We start from the raw sequence: 18001 nt of genomic DNA, 5'->3' as shown, positions 1-18001 counted from the left end.
CTTACCAGAGCTCTGTAACTGACGTGCTGTGCTTTTCACAGAACTTTATGGATAAAGAGAAATCCTTTCCTACCATTAAGGTCTACCTGGCAGTTATCACTGCTTGTCATGTTGGTTTCAGAGACTATGCAGTGGGGCAGCACCCCCTCATTCACAGGTTCATGAATCACTGTTCTCTGCCTGTTGCTAAAAAGCTCATTTCCCCTTGGGATTTATCACTGAAGTGGAGGCTCTGTCTCTAAGGCCATTTGAGCCTATACATGAGATAGATCTAAAATTGCTGCTTGCACTAGCCTCAGCTAAGTGAGCCGGTGACCTCCATGCGCTCTCAGTGCATCTCTCATGCACAAAATTCTCCCCTAAGATGCTCAGGCTTTTTCTTAAGCTCAATGCAGCCTTTATGCCTAAAAGCTTCCCTGCTTTCACATGTGAGGAGTTGGAGCTTGCCGCTTTTCACCCACCACCTTTCTCCTCTGAAGAGCTGCATATGCTGTGTCCTGTGTGTGTTCTCCACAAGTATATGGCAAAGATTAAGGCTTTTAGAATGAGTGACCAGCTCTTAGTCACCTGGGCCCCTGCCTGCAAAGGAAAAGTATCCCTAAGCAGCGGCTGTCCCACTGGCTTGTGGAAACTATTGTTATGGCATATGATTCAAAGAGGATAATGCCCCCCTTGGGCCTGAGGGCTCATTCTGCGAGGGGCATGGCTGCATCGTGGGCCCTATTCATGGGGTCTCCTTGCAGGATTTTTATTCAGCCGCAGGCTGGGTTTCTCCAGATACTGTTGCTAGGTTCTACCGCCTGAACGTCACCAGGAGGTCGGTAGCCCACTCACTTCTGGGGGTGAGCTCTGTGTGAGGTGTACACATCTCCCCTCATCTGCTATGGGTTTTATTACTTCACATTGTTCATGGCCCTGGCTATAGCTTTGGGCAGTGGAATGTCTTTAGTACTTCCCTACATGGGATGTGCCAGACACCACCCTCCCCTCAGGGGAGGAGGCATCCTTTGCTGACCTGACAGCATCTCAGCTGTCAGCATAAGGCATTCTGGGAGCTGTCTATATCTCCCCATAGGTGGATCTCAAACACGAGATGATGAAAGAGAACTTTAGGTTACAGTTGTAACCCCGGTGGAGAGATCCACCAAGACTGCCCTGCTTGCCGCGCATGAGAAGTGAATATGAAGAGTAGTAGCACTGCAGTGTCCCATATGTTCTTCCAGGAGGGCAGTAGTCTCCTGTAGCATTGAATGCGCTACTGGCTGTCAGAGCCAGACTTGGTGCAACTGGATGACCGGATGTCATTCCCCATACGTGGATCTCTCTACTCTGTGTTTCGGAAAACCAGGGTAGCGACAGTAACTTAAAATTTTGGGGTAACACCCTTACTGAGGTACTCACTGGGCATATTGTTAGTTTCACTAGCAGGATATGCAACTCCTCTAAGATAGCTGATAGGGTCAGTCAAATGTTATTTAATAGAATAATACAGAGGTCATGCCTTGTGATATTTATATATTTATATATCTCGTTATCCAAATGGGGTAAATCTTAATTAGATTAATCCCAGGGATAGTTGTTGGTTTTAGATTCCTGGGTGAGCAGGATATTTACCTCCCAGGATTTAAGATCTTAATGTCAGAGAACACTTTGATGAATGCCTGGCAGCAGCAGCTAGTCTCTCTCTCCAGGATACAGGGTCAAGCTACCCATCATTTCATATGATCACACCTCAGTCTGATAATCACACCAATAATCTGACATGCAAAATTGTATTCACACAAATATTCAGGTTAGAGGTTTTGAAAATAAATGGAGTCAGGAAATTATGCTTGCCTGTGCTGAAATTCAAACCCTTACATTGGCCATAATCAGTAATGCTATTTAGTTAATGTCACACAGTACACAGCACTACTCACCCCAGTCTCTGCAGTTTACAGTTTGGACTCATCAGTCCAGCACAGAGCAGCTCCACTCCTGAATCTCCCAGGTTACTGTAGCTGAGGTCCAGATCTGTCAGGGGTGAGTCTGATGACTGGAGAGCTGAGGCCACAATATCACAGGACTTCACTGTGAGGTCACAGCTGTTCAGTCTGCAAAGAATGGTTTATATATTATAATTATATTAGATATACATAAAAATATATGTTAAATGATACAAATGATAGTGTTTAGCGATGAAGAGTGAACCTGAGGATTTTAAGGTTGATGGTGTTCTGAGGAAGATGTCTGTGCTACACTCTCCAACTGCAGCACTTTGGAGCTGAGAATTAGACGTCCTGCTGGACTGAACTCTGACAGTTCTACAGAGGTAATTCTGACCCAAATGACTCCTTTTCTTATTCTGTAAGTTCTCTGAATTGGGGCAAAGAGCCCATCTACCTTTTCTATGATCTTTTCTCTGGGCTTAACCCTCCAATCCCATTCCAGAAGTGCAGCAGCCATCTTTCAAAGTGGACAGTGAGTTAACTTGCAAAGCTGTTGAATGCTTGGCACAGCTACCACCAAAAGGAAAGATGCAAAATGATAACGCACATCTTCCAAAGAGGACAGTGAATTGATTTCTTTAGTTATGGTTTTCTGTGACAAACTACCCACAGCACTGCAATCCAAAATACAGTTAATTGTAGATTCACTTTAGAAGCAGAAAGACAAGGAAGTGATCTGTTCACATATAACCAGCTGTGTGTCCATTCTTCTGGTGTTACATATGACCAGGTAGAGAAACAAGGTATTCCAAAGGTCTGTATGAACTCCTGTTAATGATACCTTTGAGATTATTTTGTTGAGATAGTGATACATTTGATGGCGCTGCCCAAGGAGACACCATTCAGCCTGTTCTGGGCTCTAGGAAACTTCAGAATCCCTGTGCAGTTCATGCTTTGGCCTGAGATGAGCCACAGAATTAACTCAAGAACAGGCACTGGGGTTAGAGGTCACTTTAACAGCTCCCTGAGAAGACCTCACTCTGGCACCCATTATATCCTACAATTCCTTGACATTCCTATATTCAATCTACAGGCACTATGTTGGAGATTCTGGGTCAGCCTATACCAGAATAAAGAGTGGTACTACTGGCCTTGTAACATTGTGCATTTACTGCCTGACTGTCTCTCAACACAGAAACACAAACATTTAATTCATAACCAAACATAACTCTCTCAAACCAAACTCTGCATTATTTTAATCATAACGTAGGAAGGAAGTGGTATCCTATGAAACGACTGAAAACTAAAATATAAAAAGGGGCATAGAGAAGTCTCTCTTTTATTCTTTTCTAATTATTAAATAATTAATTAATTATGCATAGACCAGGAAGAGAAGGGGGACCCCTTCTTTCAAACACATGGCTGGGATTTAAACAAAATTTGTTCTTACTATTAAAACCAACAATTAAAAGCAAGGATTGTATTTTATTCACATACAGTTTGGCATGTTCAGCCATAACTAGAACTAATTCCCCAAACTGAGGTTGTTTTAATGTGGGAGAGACAAGCTATGGTTTTGTTTTGTCTTTCATTCATTTCTTTCATGATTATCTTTTACTTCATTTCCAGGACTGTCTAATTTTGTTTTTGATCATGTAGTTGAGCCTGTGTTATTAAATTAGATGTTTAATGGGGCCCTATTTTCTCAGTCAAAGCACAACTGTCAAACACTAGCTGCAATGCAAGGCGCTGGTGAATTTGGATATTTCATTAATTTCTTGACTCCAGGCACTAGCACAACTGTGGTACAGTTGTAAAAGAGGCTGGTTCGATCAGAATAAATGGTTCTGTGGGTGTGGTTGGGTTTGGTTTCATTATTGCCATCAGATCACCCCATTTCTGTCCCTTAGGGAAACACAGCAAAATGCTAATTTCACCATGGCTGAAGAGCAAGCGTGTTGTGATCATCTCTACTGAATAAAGGAGAGTTTTCTCTAGCATAACTAGAAGTCTGTACAACTTTAAATTGCTAGACCTTGCAGCAGGGCCCCTCTGTCTCCAGGCACCAGACCTCCCGAGGACAAGAAGTAGTTAGAAATAATAATGTATGTACATGTGTTTTTGTGTGTCTGTGTGTTTTCTTTCTCTCTGTCTTTTACATTTGTAGAAGTTCAAACTGGTGAGCTTGGCTTTCAGGGTTCATACACTTTTTCACCAATGATTTTCAATGACTTTTCCATGACTTCTCCACAACCTTTAACTGAATTTCCATGACCAAAACAAATGACTTTATCTCAGCGGGACGATTTAAAATTATTTATTGTAACACTAAGTAAAATTAGGTCTGCATCTGAAACATATGGTGCCTCTCTAAAACAAATAAACACCAGGCAGACACACTTAGATACATTCTCTCATATTTTAATTCGAATAGTTTAACATTTTTGTCAATGTCTCAAACAGGGCTCGAAATTGCGACCATTTTGGTCGCATATGCTCCCGAAATTTAATCTGTTCGACCTCAAAATATAATTGGGAGCATTTGTGCGAGTGCAAATAATTGTTCTGGTGCAACCTTTTTTTTTTCTTTTTCCAGTCGAACATCTCTTTCTCTGTAGGCCTACTTAATAGACTTAATCGTCTGTGTTGGTTATGAAATCCGGCCGTTTTAATCCATCAGATTTTGTTTATTTTAATTTTTAATTTTTAATTACGATCGTATTATTATATGAAGAATTTTGTTACATTGCAGATTTATGATCTGTAGTCAGATGTCATAACATTCTCTAGTCTACGGTATATTGGTTTGATTAAAAAAAATAAAAAAAGCGAGGAATTTCCAGTGCAATGAACATATTTACCAAATGGGTAATTCTTTCGAAAACTTAATGTAAAAGTTTTATGAAAATTGTTTCTTGCTGTTGGAGTGCGCGTTCAGTTAATACACGTGAAGGAACACAACGGGAACCTCGTAAAATGTGGTTCATTCTGTAGGTTTTCTGCGTAAATATCATTATGTATCCATTCTTTTGCAAGAAATTCTGCGTATTTTTTTGGGTCTATGGTACGGAAAAAATCGACAGTTCAAGCTGCAAACGTGGAGTAAATTGAAAGTAAATGCACTAGAAGCAGTTCTGGTTGTGGTGAAGAATTTTATCATTAAGTACTATGTCACACGATATGAGTAATGGATTGCATGCAGACACAACCTTTAATGATGTCAATGTACTTTATATTGTAGACACTCCAAATTAGTTACAAGTGATAACTTCTGTACGACATTCACATCTCATTGCAAGAACAGAATGATTGACACATGGAGCGTGTCAACTGTCTGACCTCACTGTCTCTGCCGTGTCTCCCAGGTGACACAGTCCCCGCCCTCACAGTCCTGCCCCCCTCCCGGGAGGAGCTGAGTCAGCAGGGAAAGGCCACACTGGTGTGTCTGGCCGGGGTCCTGGGGCAGGACGGCCTGTACAGCTGGAGCAGCTCCCTGACCCTCAGCGCGGACGCCTGGAAGAAGGCGGAGTCGCTGACCTGCGAGGCCACGCAGGGGTCCCAGTCCACCCCCTCTCAGACGCTGAGGAGGGACCAGTGTTCTGAGTAGGCCTGGGGGGGGGGAGCTCACACCCTCTGATCTCACTGTTTTTACCCTGTTCTGCTCTCAGCCCCTCTGCCCCTTACTGTTGACACACTGAACTCAGTCTGTGTGTGAATCCCCTCCTCCAGCCTGAGCTTTTACTGCTAATGTCTCACATGTGCTCTGCTTGTGCTGCTCAACAAACTTGCACACGCACGCCTCCTTACTTGTGTTTGTGTGATTTTGGCGATAGCTGTTAGATCAAACTCAACTATTACATAATAAAGATTCTTTGAACAGATATTGTTTTGACTGGCTGTGATTATTAAAAATAGACTTTGGTGCTCCTGGTGATCCTCTTGTTTTTGTGCAAAGTCTTCAATGATTCCACCAAGTCAGCCCATTCTTGGATGAAATCAGAATTATCCTCAGACCACTGAACATATTTTTACGACACACCCAATAATTCAAATGAATGGCAATGAAAAAATATGTATTAAAATATTTATAGTCAGTAGTTTAATTGTAAATAGACAATTATTCCTGAATCTTTACAGTGTATTTTTATAGAGTTTTCTTTTCACGGGCAATATGATTATAATTAATTACAAGATGTACTATAACCAAATAAAATTATAAAAAGACCATATCAATAAAACCATAATTAAGCAAAGACTATGGGTCCACTACATACTTAAAGTCCTTTATTTGAAATTATACACAGAATGTGATTCTCTATTTTATTGGGATGTTTCTTATTGAATAAATGCAGGTGTTTATAGTGGGCTCCATAGTGCTGAGAGGCTGTGTGTGAAGTGAGCGATGCAAAATCAGTCAGGGAGGAGCAGGCCCAGGTCTGGAGCCTTGCTGAGAGGAGCAGTGATGTGTGAGCGATGCGGAATCAGTCAGGGAGGGGCAGGCCCAGCTCTGGAGCCCTGCTGAGAGGAGCAGTGATGTGTGAGGGCGCTCAGAGCAGTCCTGTGCGGCAGGAAGTGCGCTCGACTCACACTGAGCCCCTGGGGACGGCCCAGACACCTGGGCACAGCGGCGCCCTGTTCCCAGTTTGGGCCAGTCCCACTGAGGGACCAGCAGAACTAGCCTGCCCCGCCCTGCGTATTCAAATCTGAGTTTCACTCCCCTCACCCACAGCTCGCAGTTTCTCAGCCTAAAATACCCCCCACACCGAAAACAGATGTTTGAACATGAGGAGGTGGAGGACTCATTTCTATACTGAGGTGAGAAAGGGAGGGGGCTGTACCTCACACCTGCGTCAGCATGAATCCCAGGTTAGAGATTTCAGATGTGTGGAGGAACTTAAAGCCATATTCCATCCATACAGAAAAAAGCAAGACATTAAAACATTATGGGATACATTTAAACACAAAGATGAACTAACAAAAATGTGTTCTTGTTTCATTAATATTTAAAGCACAAAATTTATTCTAACCAAAAGTTTATCATATTTACTATCTGCATTTTGCATGCTAAAACAACTTGCAGATATTATATTATATTCTATATTATAATATAGTCAATTGCTTCACTGATTTTGGTTTCAGTCATCTTCATTTGTCAACAGCAACTTCCTGAAGTGAGACATTTTATCCAATTAGCTCCACTTCTCAAACGTGCCTGCACACTGCATTATTTCTAGTAGAAGTCTGATGAGAATGGTGGGATGTGTCCATTCTTTAACTTATGATTCATCAGTGTCACCACCGAAGGTATTCACTGGTGGTGCAAGCAGAGAAGTATATTAGATAGGAGAAGCAGTAACTGTATGGCACATCTGCACAAAAATATGTCCAAGAAAAATATTTTTAAAATGTTTATGCCTACATGTAAGCACATACTGCATATGGAAAATGTAATGGAGGTAAGTATGATGGAAGAGCAAGCTGAAACCAGAATTAATACAGAAAGACAAGTGAACATAATTGTAAAAATCTGATCCTATGATTCAGTCCAGCACAGATGAACTTAAACCAGGATCCCATCTGAACATAAACACTTTTAATAACATAAATAATCATGTATGTATTGAATACGAACTCATAATACCTTTCTGGAAACAATTAATTTGAAACCCCACTCATTCCACCTCTGGGAGAATGTACACATCCTCTGCATTAGTTTGAACTCCAGAGCAATATGGAGATGATTGCTGCTTGTGAGCTGATGTACTGTGTGATGCCTGTGATGTTGTGGTACAGAAGTGTGTGTGGATCAGCTGCAGCTCTGCTATGGGTTCAGTGAGTGTGACACAGAGCAGCTACTCTTCAGCACAGAGAGGTGTGTATTCAGGGCTGTGGCTCGTTGTTGCCCCCTACAGCCCAGTTGGCAGTACTGCTGTCCCAGATCAGTGCCTCCCCCCTCAGCACCTGCAGTAGGTCCCAGCTGCAGCAGTGCAGTCTCTGTGCAGTCTGACTGAGGGAGGTTTTTGTACGGCTCTCTATCACTGTGTGAGCGGCCTGCTCTCGCTCTGCTGACAGTAATAATCTCCTGCATCTTCAGCCTGGACTCCAGTGATTTTCAGTGTGAACTGAGTCCCAGATCCACTCCCACTGAAACGATCAGGAATCCCAGTCTGGCGAGTTGTGGCATAATAAATCAGAAGTTTAGGAGCCTGACCAGGTTTCTGCAGGTACCAGCTGAGTAAGTCCTTGTTAACACTGGAGTAGTAAATGCTCTCACTGGCTGTACAGCTGATAGAGACAGTGTCTCCCAGCTGAACAGACCGAGCTGCTGGACCCTGAGTCAGAACTTTATCTGCCTTTGATTCTGAAAAAGAAAAAAATGAGAATGGATGTCAATGCACATTGATCTATGCAGATAAATATTTGTAAGCAACATGCTATATTCTGGCAATTTTGACAACACTGGTAACTCTTGTTAAAAATAATAATTTTTTTAAAGTAAGCAAAGAAACTGTGAACTATAACCAGAAGTTAAAATGGATCAATCTTTCTCACCCTGTACAAGGAGTCCCAGCATCACCAGCAGTAGATAGACTGACATCATCATAATGCTGCCTGTGTCAGTGTCTGTGAAAGGACTGGACAGTCACTGATCAGTGCTGGGGGTCTTAAAAAGTGTGGAGCAGTGAGGCAGGACAGGTATGCAAAGCCCCTTCCTCTATACAAATCCTGTCACACACAGTTAGAGGAGCTCTGATGTGTGAACAGCAGTGGGTCTATAGAGGGTTGGGACAAGTTCTCTATTCACTGATGTCTTAATGCAGACAAAAAATATGCTGTCTGGGTAAAGTGAATTATTTCTGAAATTAGATTACACTTTCATTGATCCATAAATGGTCAGCAGTATCAGCATATGCACTAACATTACAGAAAATGTGTATTTAATACATTTCTATTTGTTCTGATAGATATTTTGGTATCCAAAATAATAAGCGATATCATATATGCACAAGAAATCATTCAAATGTTGTATATTCTAGTGAAAAGAATGTGAACTAATACATTGTCAAAGTGAGCTTTTCCTTTTGTCACTATGAACATTGTTTCATCTCTGATTTCTTTCTGTTTCTATCTGATATCATATTTATTGTCATGCCATACATATTCATTTATTCAATGCCTCGCATCACTTTTGTGAAAGCACAGGGAATATACATCTCCCATAATGCACATTCTACCAGCAACCACTTCTTTTCCCCCACTGCAGATCACTCAGTTACATGTACGGGGGGCACTGTACATCCTGTTCAGCATATACAGGCAGACTACTCCATTGTGGTGTTGCTTCAAACTGCACCGGTCAGGTCTACATGTTATTCCAGCCTGGGGTTTATTTCCACAACGCAGGATTACTGAATTAATTGGATAACGGTCCTGAGTAAACCCTGGAGCAGCTCTTTTTACTTCAGTCCATGTGCCATATTTTGGATGGTTCCGGGTTTTACTCAGTGCACTTACCCGGCAAACTCAGTAATCCTGCTTTATGAACCAGGGCCCTGTAGTTTCCTCTCTGTCATCATACTGCAGTGCTTTTATATCAGGAGCAACACAGCACTCTCTGTTTCCTCCCAGTGGTCAGACAGTGTAATGGCAGCTTGTGCCTTGCATAGAAGCTCATCCCATAGTGGTGTCCTCTACAGCCATAGTATGCTGTTTACTTGAAAAGTTAGAAGGCAGCACAGGGTCAAACCTGCATTACTTATTCAAATTTGGCTAAAATGTAAGTTAAATTAGTCATCAGTAAGCATGAAAATTCCTCCTATTGTAAATCATTGCGAAACTTAAGAACAATGCTTTTGCTCACACCTATTGTACATCCATGCAAATGAATGAGCGAGATTTCCTATGATGTATCAGTTTTTCCACAGCCAAGGGTGAAAGTGAAGTCAGTGCAGAAGATGGAGCTGAGTTTGGAGTTTGGGAAAGAGCAGGAGGAACACTGCTGGGGGGTGTGAGAGTCACTCTCATCTCTGAATGCCCTGTAGCCGGTAGCTCATTGGAATTCGGTATTAATTTCCAAAGAATTGAGGAAAAGAATTAGCCTAGAATGTTTCTGGGTCTCATTATCAAAATTAAGGTAACATTGACCAGTCTGCAAAAGATATGTTTAGATCATTAATTATAATTTACCCCTGGAAAAACCTCAAATATGTAAAAAAAAAAAAAAAAACTATTACATTCAAGATATTTGACTTGTGCATGTTGAGTCCCACCTCTGGTCCAGTAAATGTAATTGAATAGAAATTCACCACTCCATTCTTTAGTTAAATCTGTGCATCTTTTCTTTGAGTTTACAAAGTACTGATATCTCAAGTGTGTAAGTGCCAGTATCTCAAGTGTATTCCTTAAATGAAAGGTTTATGCTAATATAATTCAAATGGATCTTAAGTGAAAGGTTTTGAATTTGCTCACATTAACATTAAGATAAATTTTATTAAATATCAGAATATGAGAGTTATTAATGCATAAAACAGCTCAGAATTTGAGCAGAGCCCCTCAGGGTCACAGATCAGTGCCTCCCCCCTCAGCACCTGCAGTAGGTCCCAGCTGCAGCAGTGCAGTCTCTGTGCAGTCTGACTGAGGGAGGTTTTTGTACGGCTCTCTATCACTGTGTGAGCGGATAGCTATAGCCCTGCAGACAGTAATAATCTCCTGCATCTTCAGCCTGGACTCCAGTGATTTTCAGTGTGTACTGAGTCCCAGATCCACTCCCACTGAAACGATCAGGAATCCCAGTCTGGCGAGTTGTGGCATAATAAATCAGAAGTTTAGGAGCCTGACCAGGTTTCTGCAGGTACCAGCTGAGTAAGTCCTTGTTAACACTGGAGTGTTAAACACTCTCACTGGCTGTACAGCTGATAGAGACAGTGTCTCCCAGCTGAACAGACCGAGCTGCTGGGTCCTGAGTCAGAACTATATCTGCCATTGATTCTGAAAACACAAAAAATTGGAATGGATGTTAATACACATTAATCAAAGCAGATCAATATTGATAAGCAACATTCAATTTTCTGGCAGTTTTGACGAGAGAACACCTGTAACACTTGTTAAAATTAATTATTTTTTTAAAAGTAAGCAAAGAAAATGTGAACTATAACCAAAATTCCAAATTAAAATGGATCCATCTTTCTCACCTTGTAGAAGGAGTCCCAGCATCACCAGCAGTAGATAGACTGACATCATCATAATGCTGCCTGTGTCAGTGTCTCTGAAAGGACTGGACAGTCACTGATCAGTGCTGGGGGTCTTAATGTGTGTGGAGCAGTGAGGCAGGACAGGTATGCAAAGCCCCTTCCTCTATACAAATCCTGTCACACACAGTTAGAGGAGCTCTGATGTGTGAACAGCAGTGGGTCTATAGAGGGCTGGGACACGTGCTCTATTCACTGATGTTTTTACCCAGACAACATATTTATTGTCTGCATTAAGTGAATTATATCTGAAAGTAGATTGCACTTTCATGGATCCATAAATGGTAAGGAGTCTCAGCATATTGACCTAAATTCCGGAAAATGTGTATTTAATAAATGTCAGTATTGTTTGTTTTGATATATATTTTGGTGTCAGAAATAAAACATTTAGTGATATCATGCATGCATGGGAAATGATTCAAATGTCGTATATTCTTGTGAAAAGAATGTGAACTAAAACATTGTCAAAGTGAGCTTTTCCTTTTGTCACTATGAACATTGTTTCATCTCTGATTTCTTTTTTTTCTATCTGATATCATATTCATTATGTCATGCCTTCCATATCCATTTATTCAATGCCCCGCATCACTTTTGTGAAATCACAGAGAAAATACATCTCCCATAATGCACATTCTCCCAGCAGCCACTTCTTTCCGCACACTGCAGATCACTCAGTTACATGTACGGGGGGCGCTGTACATCATGTTCTGCATATATAGACAGACTACTCCATTGTGGTGTTGCTTCAAACTGTACCAGTCAGGTCTACATGTTATACCAGCCTGGGGGTTTTTACACAAAGCAGGGTCACTGAATTAACTGGATATCGGTCCTGAGTAAACCCTGGAGCAGCTCTTTTTACTTCAGTCCATGTGCCATATTTTGGACGGTTCCGGGTTTTACTCAGCGCACTTACCCGGCAAACTCAGTAACCCTGCTTTATGAACCAGGGCCCTGTAGTTTCCTCTCCCTCATCATACTGCAGTGCTTCTATATCAGGAGCAAAACAGCACTCTCTGTCTCCTCCCTGTGGTCACACATTGTAATGGCAGATTGTGCCATGCTTTGAAGTTAAACCAATAGTGGTGTCTTCTATAGCCACAGAATGCTGATTACTTAAAAATTTGGAAGGGAGCACAGGGTCAATCCTGCATTACTTACTCAAATTTGTCCAAAATTAAACTTAAATTAGTCTTCAGTAAGCATGAAAATTCCTCCTATTGTAAATCATGGCAATACTTCAGAACAACGCTGTTGCTCACACATTACATTACATTACATTAGAGGCATTTAGCAGACGCTCTTATCCAGAGCGACTTACACAACTTTTTACATAGCATTTTACATTGTATCCATTTATACAGCTGGATATATACTGAAGCAATGCAGGTTAAGTACCTTGCTCAAGGGTACCACGGCAGTGTCCTTACCCGGGAATCGAACCTGTGACCTTTCGGTTACAAGCGCAGTTCCTTACCCACTGTGCCACACTCCTCCGTCACACCTACTGTACATACATGCAAATGAATGAGCAAGATAATCTATGATGTATCAGTTTTTTCACAACCAAGGGTGAAAGTGAAGTCAGTGCAGAAGATGGAGCGGAGTTTGGAGTTTGGGAAAGAGCAGGAGGAACACTGCTGGGGGGTGTGAGAGCCACTCTCATCTCTGAATGCCCTGTATCCGGTAGCTCATTGGAATTCGGTATTCATTTCCAAAGAGCCTGAGCAACTACAGGAAAGGAATTATCCCAGAATGTTTCTGTGTCTCATCATCAAAATTAAGGTAACATTGACCAGTGTGCAAAAAATCTGTTTAGATCGTTAATTATAATTTACCCCTGGAAAAATCTCAAATATTAAAAAAAAAAAAAAGTATTTCAACACTCCAGTCTATTCTTAAATCTGTGCATGTTGTCCTTGTGTTTACAAAGTACTGATATCTCAAGCGTATAAGCTCCATTATCTCAAGTGTATTCTGTTAATGAAAGGTTTATGCTTATATAATTAAAATGGATTTTAAGAGGAAGGCGTTTGATCTGCTCACATTAACATTTAAAGCAATTGTATAAAATATTAGATTATGACAGTTATTAATGCACAAATCTGCTCAGAATTTGAGCAGAGCCCCTCTAGGTCACAGACCAGTGCCTCCCCGCTCAGCACCTGCAGTATGTCCCAGCTGCAGCAGTGCAGTCTCTGTGCAGTCTGACTGAGGAAGGTTTTTGTACGGCTCTATCACTGTGTGAACACCAAGCCACCACTGATGAGACGTGCACTCTGACAGTAATAATCTCCTGCATCTTCAGCCTGGACTCCAGTGATTTTCAGTGTGAACTGAGTCCCAGATCCACTCCCACTGAAACGATCAGGAATCCCAGTCTGGCGAGTTGTGGCACCATAAATCAGAAGTTTAGGAGCCTGACCAGGTTTCTGCAGGTACCAGTGGAGATAGCTGCTCACACTCTCACTGGCTGTACAGCTGATAGAGACAGTGTCTCCCTGCTGAAAAGACCGAGCTGCTGGATCCTGAGTCAGAACTTTATCTGCCATTGATTCTGAAACTCAAACAATTGGAATGGATGTCAATGCACGTTAATCAAATCTGATAAATATTGGTAAGCAACATGCAATTTTCTGGCAATTTTGAGAAGCCAACAATGGGAACTCCTGTATAAACATTTATGTTTTGAAATGTAAGCAAAGATAATGTGAACTATAACCAAAATTCCAAATTAAAATGGATCCATCTTTCTCACCCTGCACAAGGAGTCCCAGCATCACCAGCAGTACAAAGTATGACATCATCATAACGCTGCCTGTGTCAGTGTCTGTGAAAGGACTGGACAGTCACTGATCAGCACTGAGGGTCTTAAAGTGTGTGGAGCAGTGAGGCAGGACAGGTATGCAAAGCCCCTTCCTCTATACAAATTCTGTCACACACAGTTAGAGGAGCTCTGATGTGTGAACAGCAGTGGGTCTACAGAGGGCTGGGACATGTGCTGTTTTTACCCTGTTAAACACTCAAATGTCAATATTACTATTTTTGGCATTGTACCATATGGTTTTAGAAGTTTAACTGATGAAGACAGGGTTGTTGAATATGACTTATTATTGAGTAAAATGTGTGTTGAACAAATTCACATTGCATGTTCTTCATTGGAGATCAGAAAGGACATCAGTCAGACACTGGGTTTTATTCCATTGCAGTGCGCCCATTCGGAATTTATGAAATGTGAAATAAAATATTTATATGAATGTTCCCTGATTTCACTCGAAATACCATCTTTCTCTGAATTTATTGCAGTTGCATTTTCACAACGTGTGTTGATCAGCTTTCCGAACATCATCTTAATTGTCGTTCCATGATTCTCCAGCAGGGGACCTCCTAGCGCTACACATGTCTGACGTGTAAGCAGTGTGCACAACAGGCAGGTTTTTGTGCAGCCAGTTAATCAGACTGAATCACTGTGTTGGACTTTCGGTGGCGGGACCAAATTGGAAGTCGGCAGTAAGTTGCTATACAAACAAGGCTTTTCAATATTTTCCGCAAAAAATATTAGAAGATTCGATCTGTTTCGATACATTCATTTTATTTTACATTAAGTTTCTGCGGGTTGTTGCATTTTACGTTCCACATTCTATTTTCTGCCGGGTGAATCAGTCACTGAAGTTGAACTAGAAATAAAATAAAAGATATGCATGTGAAAAGTTCAAAAGAGCACGATACATTTGCGTCGGATACATACAAATAGAAGTACACGGAACTAATTTTTTACAAGCGAATCTTTGATACATTTGAAAAGCTGCGTGAAGTCGTAAAAACCAACGGACGGCTGTGTCTCTTGAGTGAGAGGTTTTTGTACGGCGGGTGAATGAGTCTGTATCACTGTGGGTCACTTTCGGTGGCGGCACAAAACTGTCAGTTGGACGTAAGTAATTCTCTTCCACATCCCTTACTGTCGATGTTTTTGCCTTCTTTTTTTAATATTCTGTAATTTTCCGACGTTTGATGTCGTGAATCAAAATTGTAATTCTGGAGATGCGTGAATTAAAAAAAATTAATGTTATAGTTAGATTGTCAAATGATTTCAAATACTTTTTTATTCTAGCCCATTTTACTTCGGACAGTCTGTCTTTATCGTATTGATGTTTAGATGGCCGTAATGCAATAACTTTTCTATTTTGCGCTCGAGGTGAACTAAATTAAATTGCATTGGCTCCCTTGCCGTCGGCGGGATCACGGCGGCTCTGTAGGAGAATGTAATTTATGGCACAGTCTGCAACATCTCTTTCTCAGAAATGTGGAATAAAATAGTGTTGTCCACCTAACACTAAATATAAAAAATTAAAGAGATTTCATCTGAGTTATTTATTTTTCACACTTTAAAATAAAATTGGATCGTAGCTACTTCATACCTTTGTCGTTTGTGTTGGTTATGAAATCCGATCTTTTTATTCATCCAGATTTTTGTTTATTTTAATTTTCATTTACGATCGCATTATTATATGAAAATTTTTGTTACATTGCAGACATATGTTCTGTAGTCCGCTGCAATAACATTTTCTAGTCTACGGTATATTGGTTTGATTAAAAAAATAAATAAATAAATAAAAAGCGAGGAATTTCCAATGCAATGAACATATTTACAATTCTTTTGAAAACTTAATGTAAAAGTTTCATGAAAATTCTTTATTGCTGTTGGAGTGCGCGTTCAGTTCATACACGTGAAGGAACACAACGGGAACCTCGTAAAATGTGGTTCATTCTGTAGGTTTTCCGCGTAAACATCATTATGTATCCATTCTTTTGCAAGATGTTCTGCGAATTTTTTTGGGTCTGTCGTACTGAAATGATCGACAGTTCAAGCTGCAAAAGTGGAGTAAATTGAAAGTAAATGCACTAGAAGCAGTTCTGGTTGTGTTGAAGAAGTTTATCATTGTAAAGTGCAGTCATACGTTCTGATAATAATGGAATGCAAGCAAACAGAACCTTTAATAATGTCAATATACTTTATCTTGTATAATTTAAGGCAAATTGGGATAAATTCTCTTCCAACACTGCAAATGAGTTACAAGTGATAACTTCTGTATGACATTCACGTCTCATGGCAAGGACAGAATGATTGACACATGGGAGGGGGCGTGTCCACTGTCTGACCTCACTGTCTCTGCCGTGTCTCCCAGGTGACACAGTCCCCGCCCTCACAGTCCTGCCCCCCTCCCGGGAGGAGCTGAGGCAGCAGGGAAAGGCCACACTGGTGTGTCTGGCCAACCGGGGCTTCCCCTCGGACTGGGCCCTGCGCTGGAAGGTGGACGGTGCCGACGTCAGCTCGGGCGTGGCCGGGAGCGCCGGGGTCCTGGGGCAGGACGGCCTGTACAGCTGGAGCAGCTCCCTGACCCTCAGCGCGGACGCCTGGAAGAAGGCGGAGTCGCTGACCTGCGAGGCCACGCAGGGGTCCCAGTCCACCCCCTCTCAGACGCTGAGGAGGGACCAGTGTTTTGAGTAGGCCTGGGGGGGGGGGCAGCTCACACCCTCTGATCTCACTGTTTTTACCCCGTCCTGCTCTCAGCCCCTCTGCCCCTTACTGCTGAAACACTGAGCTCAGTCTGTGTGTGAATCCCCTCCTCCAGCCTGAGCTTTTACTGCTAATGTCTCACATGTGCTCTGCTTGTGCTGCTCAACAAACTTGCACACGCACGCCTCCTTACTTGTGTTTGTGTGATTTTGGCGATAGCTGTTAGATTAAACTCAACTATTACATAATAAAGATTCTTTGAACAGATACTGTTTTGACTGGCTGTGATTATTAAAAATTGACTTTGGTGCTCCTGGTGATCCACTTGTTTTTGTGCAAAGTCTGCAAGGATTCCACCAAGTCAGCCCATTCTCGGATGAAATCAGAATTATCCTCAAACCACTGAACATATTTTTACAACACACCCAATAATTCAAATGAATGGCAATGAAAAAATATGTATTAAAATATTTACAGTCAGTAGTTTAATTGTAAATAGACAATTATTCCTGAATCTTTACAATGTATTTTTATAGAATTTTCTTTTCACGGGCAATATGATTATAATTAATTACAAGATGTACTATAACCAAATAAAATTATAAAAAGACCATATCAATAAAACCATAATTAAGCAAAGACTATGGGTCCACTACATACTTAAAGTCGACAATGCAGGTGTTTATAGTGGGCTCCATAGTGCTGAGAGGCTGTGTGTGAAGTGAGCGATGCGGAATCAGTCAGGGAGGGGCAGGCCCAGCTCTGGAGTCCTGCTGAGAGGAGCAGTGATGTGTGAGCGCGCTCAGAGCAGTCCTGTGTGGCAGGAAGTGCGCTCGACTCACGCTGAGCCCCTGGGGACGGCCCAGACACCTGGGCACAGCGGCGCCCTGTTCCCAGTTTGGGCCAGTCCCACTGAGGGACCAGCAGAACTAGCCTGCCCCGCCCTGCGTATTCAAATCTGAGTTTCATTCCCCCCCTGCCCTGCACATTCAAATCTGAGTTTCACTCCCCCTCCTACCCCGTGTATGCAAATCTCAGTTACATTCCCCCTCCTGCCCTGCCCTGCGTATGCAAATCTGAGTTTCACTCCCCCTCCTACCCCGCGTATGCAAATCTCAGTTTAACTCCCCTCACCCTCAGCTTGCAGTTTCTCAGCCCAAAATACCCCCACAGCGGAAACAGATGTTTGAACATGAGGAGGTGGAGGACTCATTTCTGTAGTGAGGTGAGAAAGGGAGGGGCTGTACCTCACACCTGCGTCAGCATGAATCTCAGATTAGAGATTTCAGATGTGTGGAGGAACTTAA

At 41.9% G+C, this 18001-nt stretch overlaps 1 protein-coding gene, 1 long non-coding RNA gene and 1 gene segment (V, D, J or C); 1 reads left to right on the top strand and 2 right to left on the bottom strand.

Annotated features, from left to right (window-relative positions):
- The window catches only part of LOC118214346 (NACHT, LRR and PYD domains-containing protein 3-like), a 211193-nt gene that overhangs the window by 126726 nt on the left and 66466 nt on the right, over positions 1-18001 (bottom strand). The window lies entirely within an intron of this gene.
- On the top strand, positions 5230-16963 carry LOC118214126. The segment is given in 2 exon segments: positions 5230-5367; positions 16437-16963. Coding segments are annotated over 2 exon segments (372 nt in total).
- On the bottom strand, positions 8169-8521 carry LOC118214129. The gene is made up of 2 exons (XR_004762583.1): positions 8481-8521; positions 8169-8289 (listed from the first exon to the last, which is right to left on the bottom strand). It is a non-coding gene; the product is annotated as an uncharacterized LOC118214129 (long non-coding RNA).

Source organism: Anguilla anguilla, chromosome 15 (genome assembly GCF_013347855.1).
Source record: "Anguilla anguilla isolate fAngAng1 chromosome 15, fAngAng1.pri, whole genome shotgun sequence".
In the NCBI taxonomy this organism is placed as follows: domain Eukaryota; kingdom Metazoa; phylum Chordata; class Actinopteri; order Anguilliformes; family Anguillidae; genus Anguilla; species Anguilla anguilla.
Note: the sequence above shows the minus strand (reverse complement) of the source record. Positions and strands in the feature narration are given on the sequence as shown.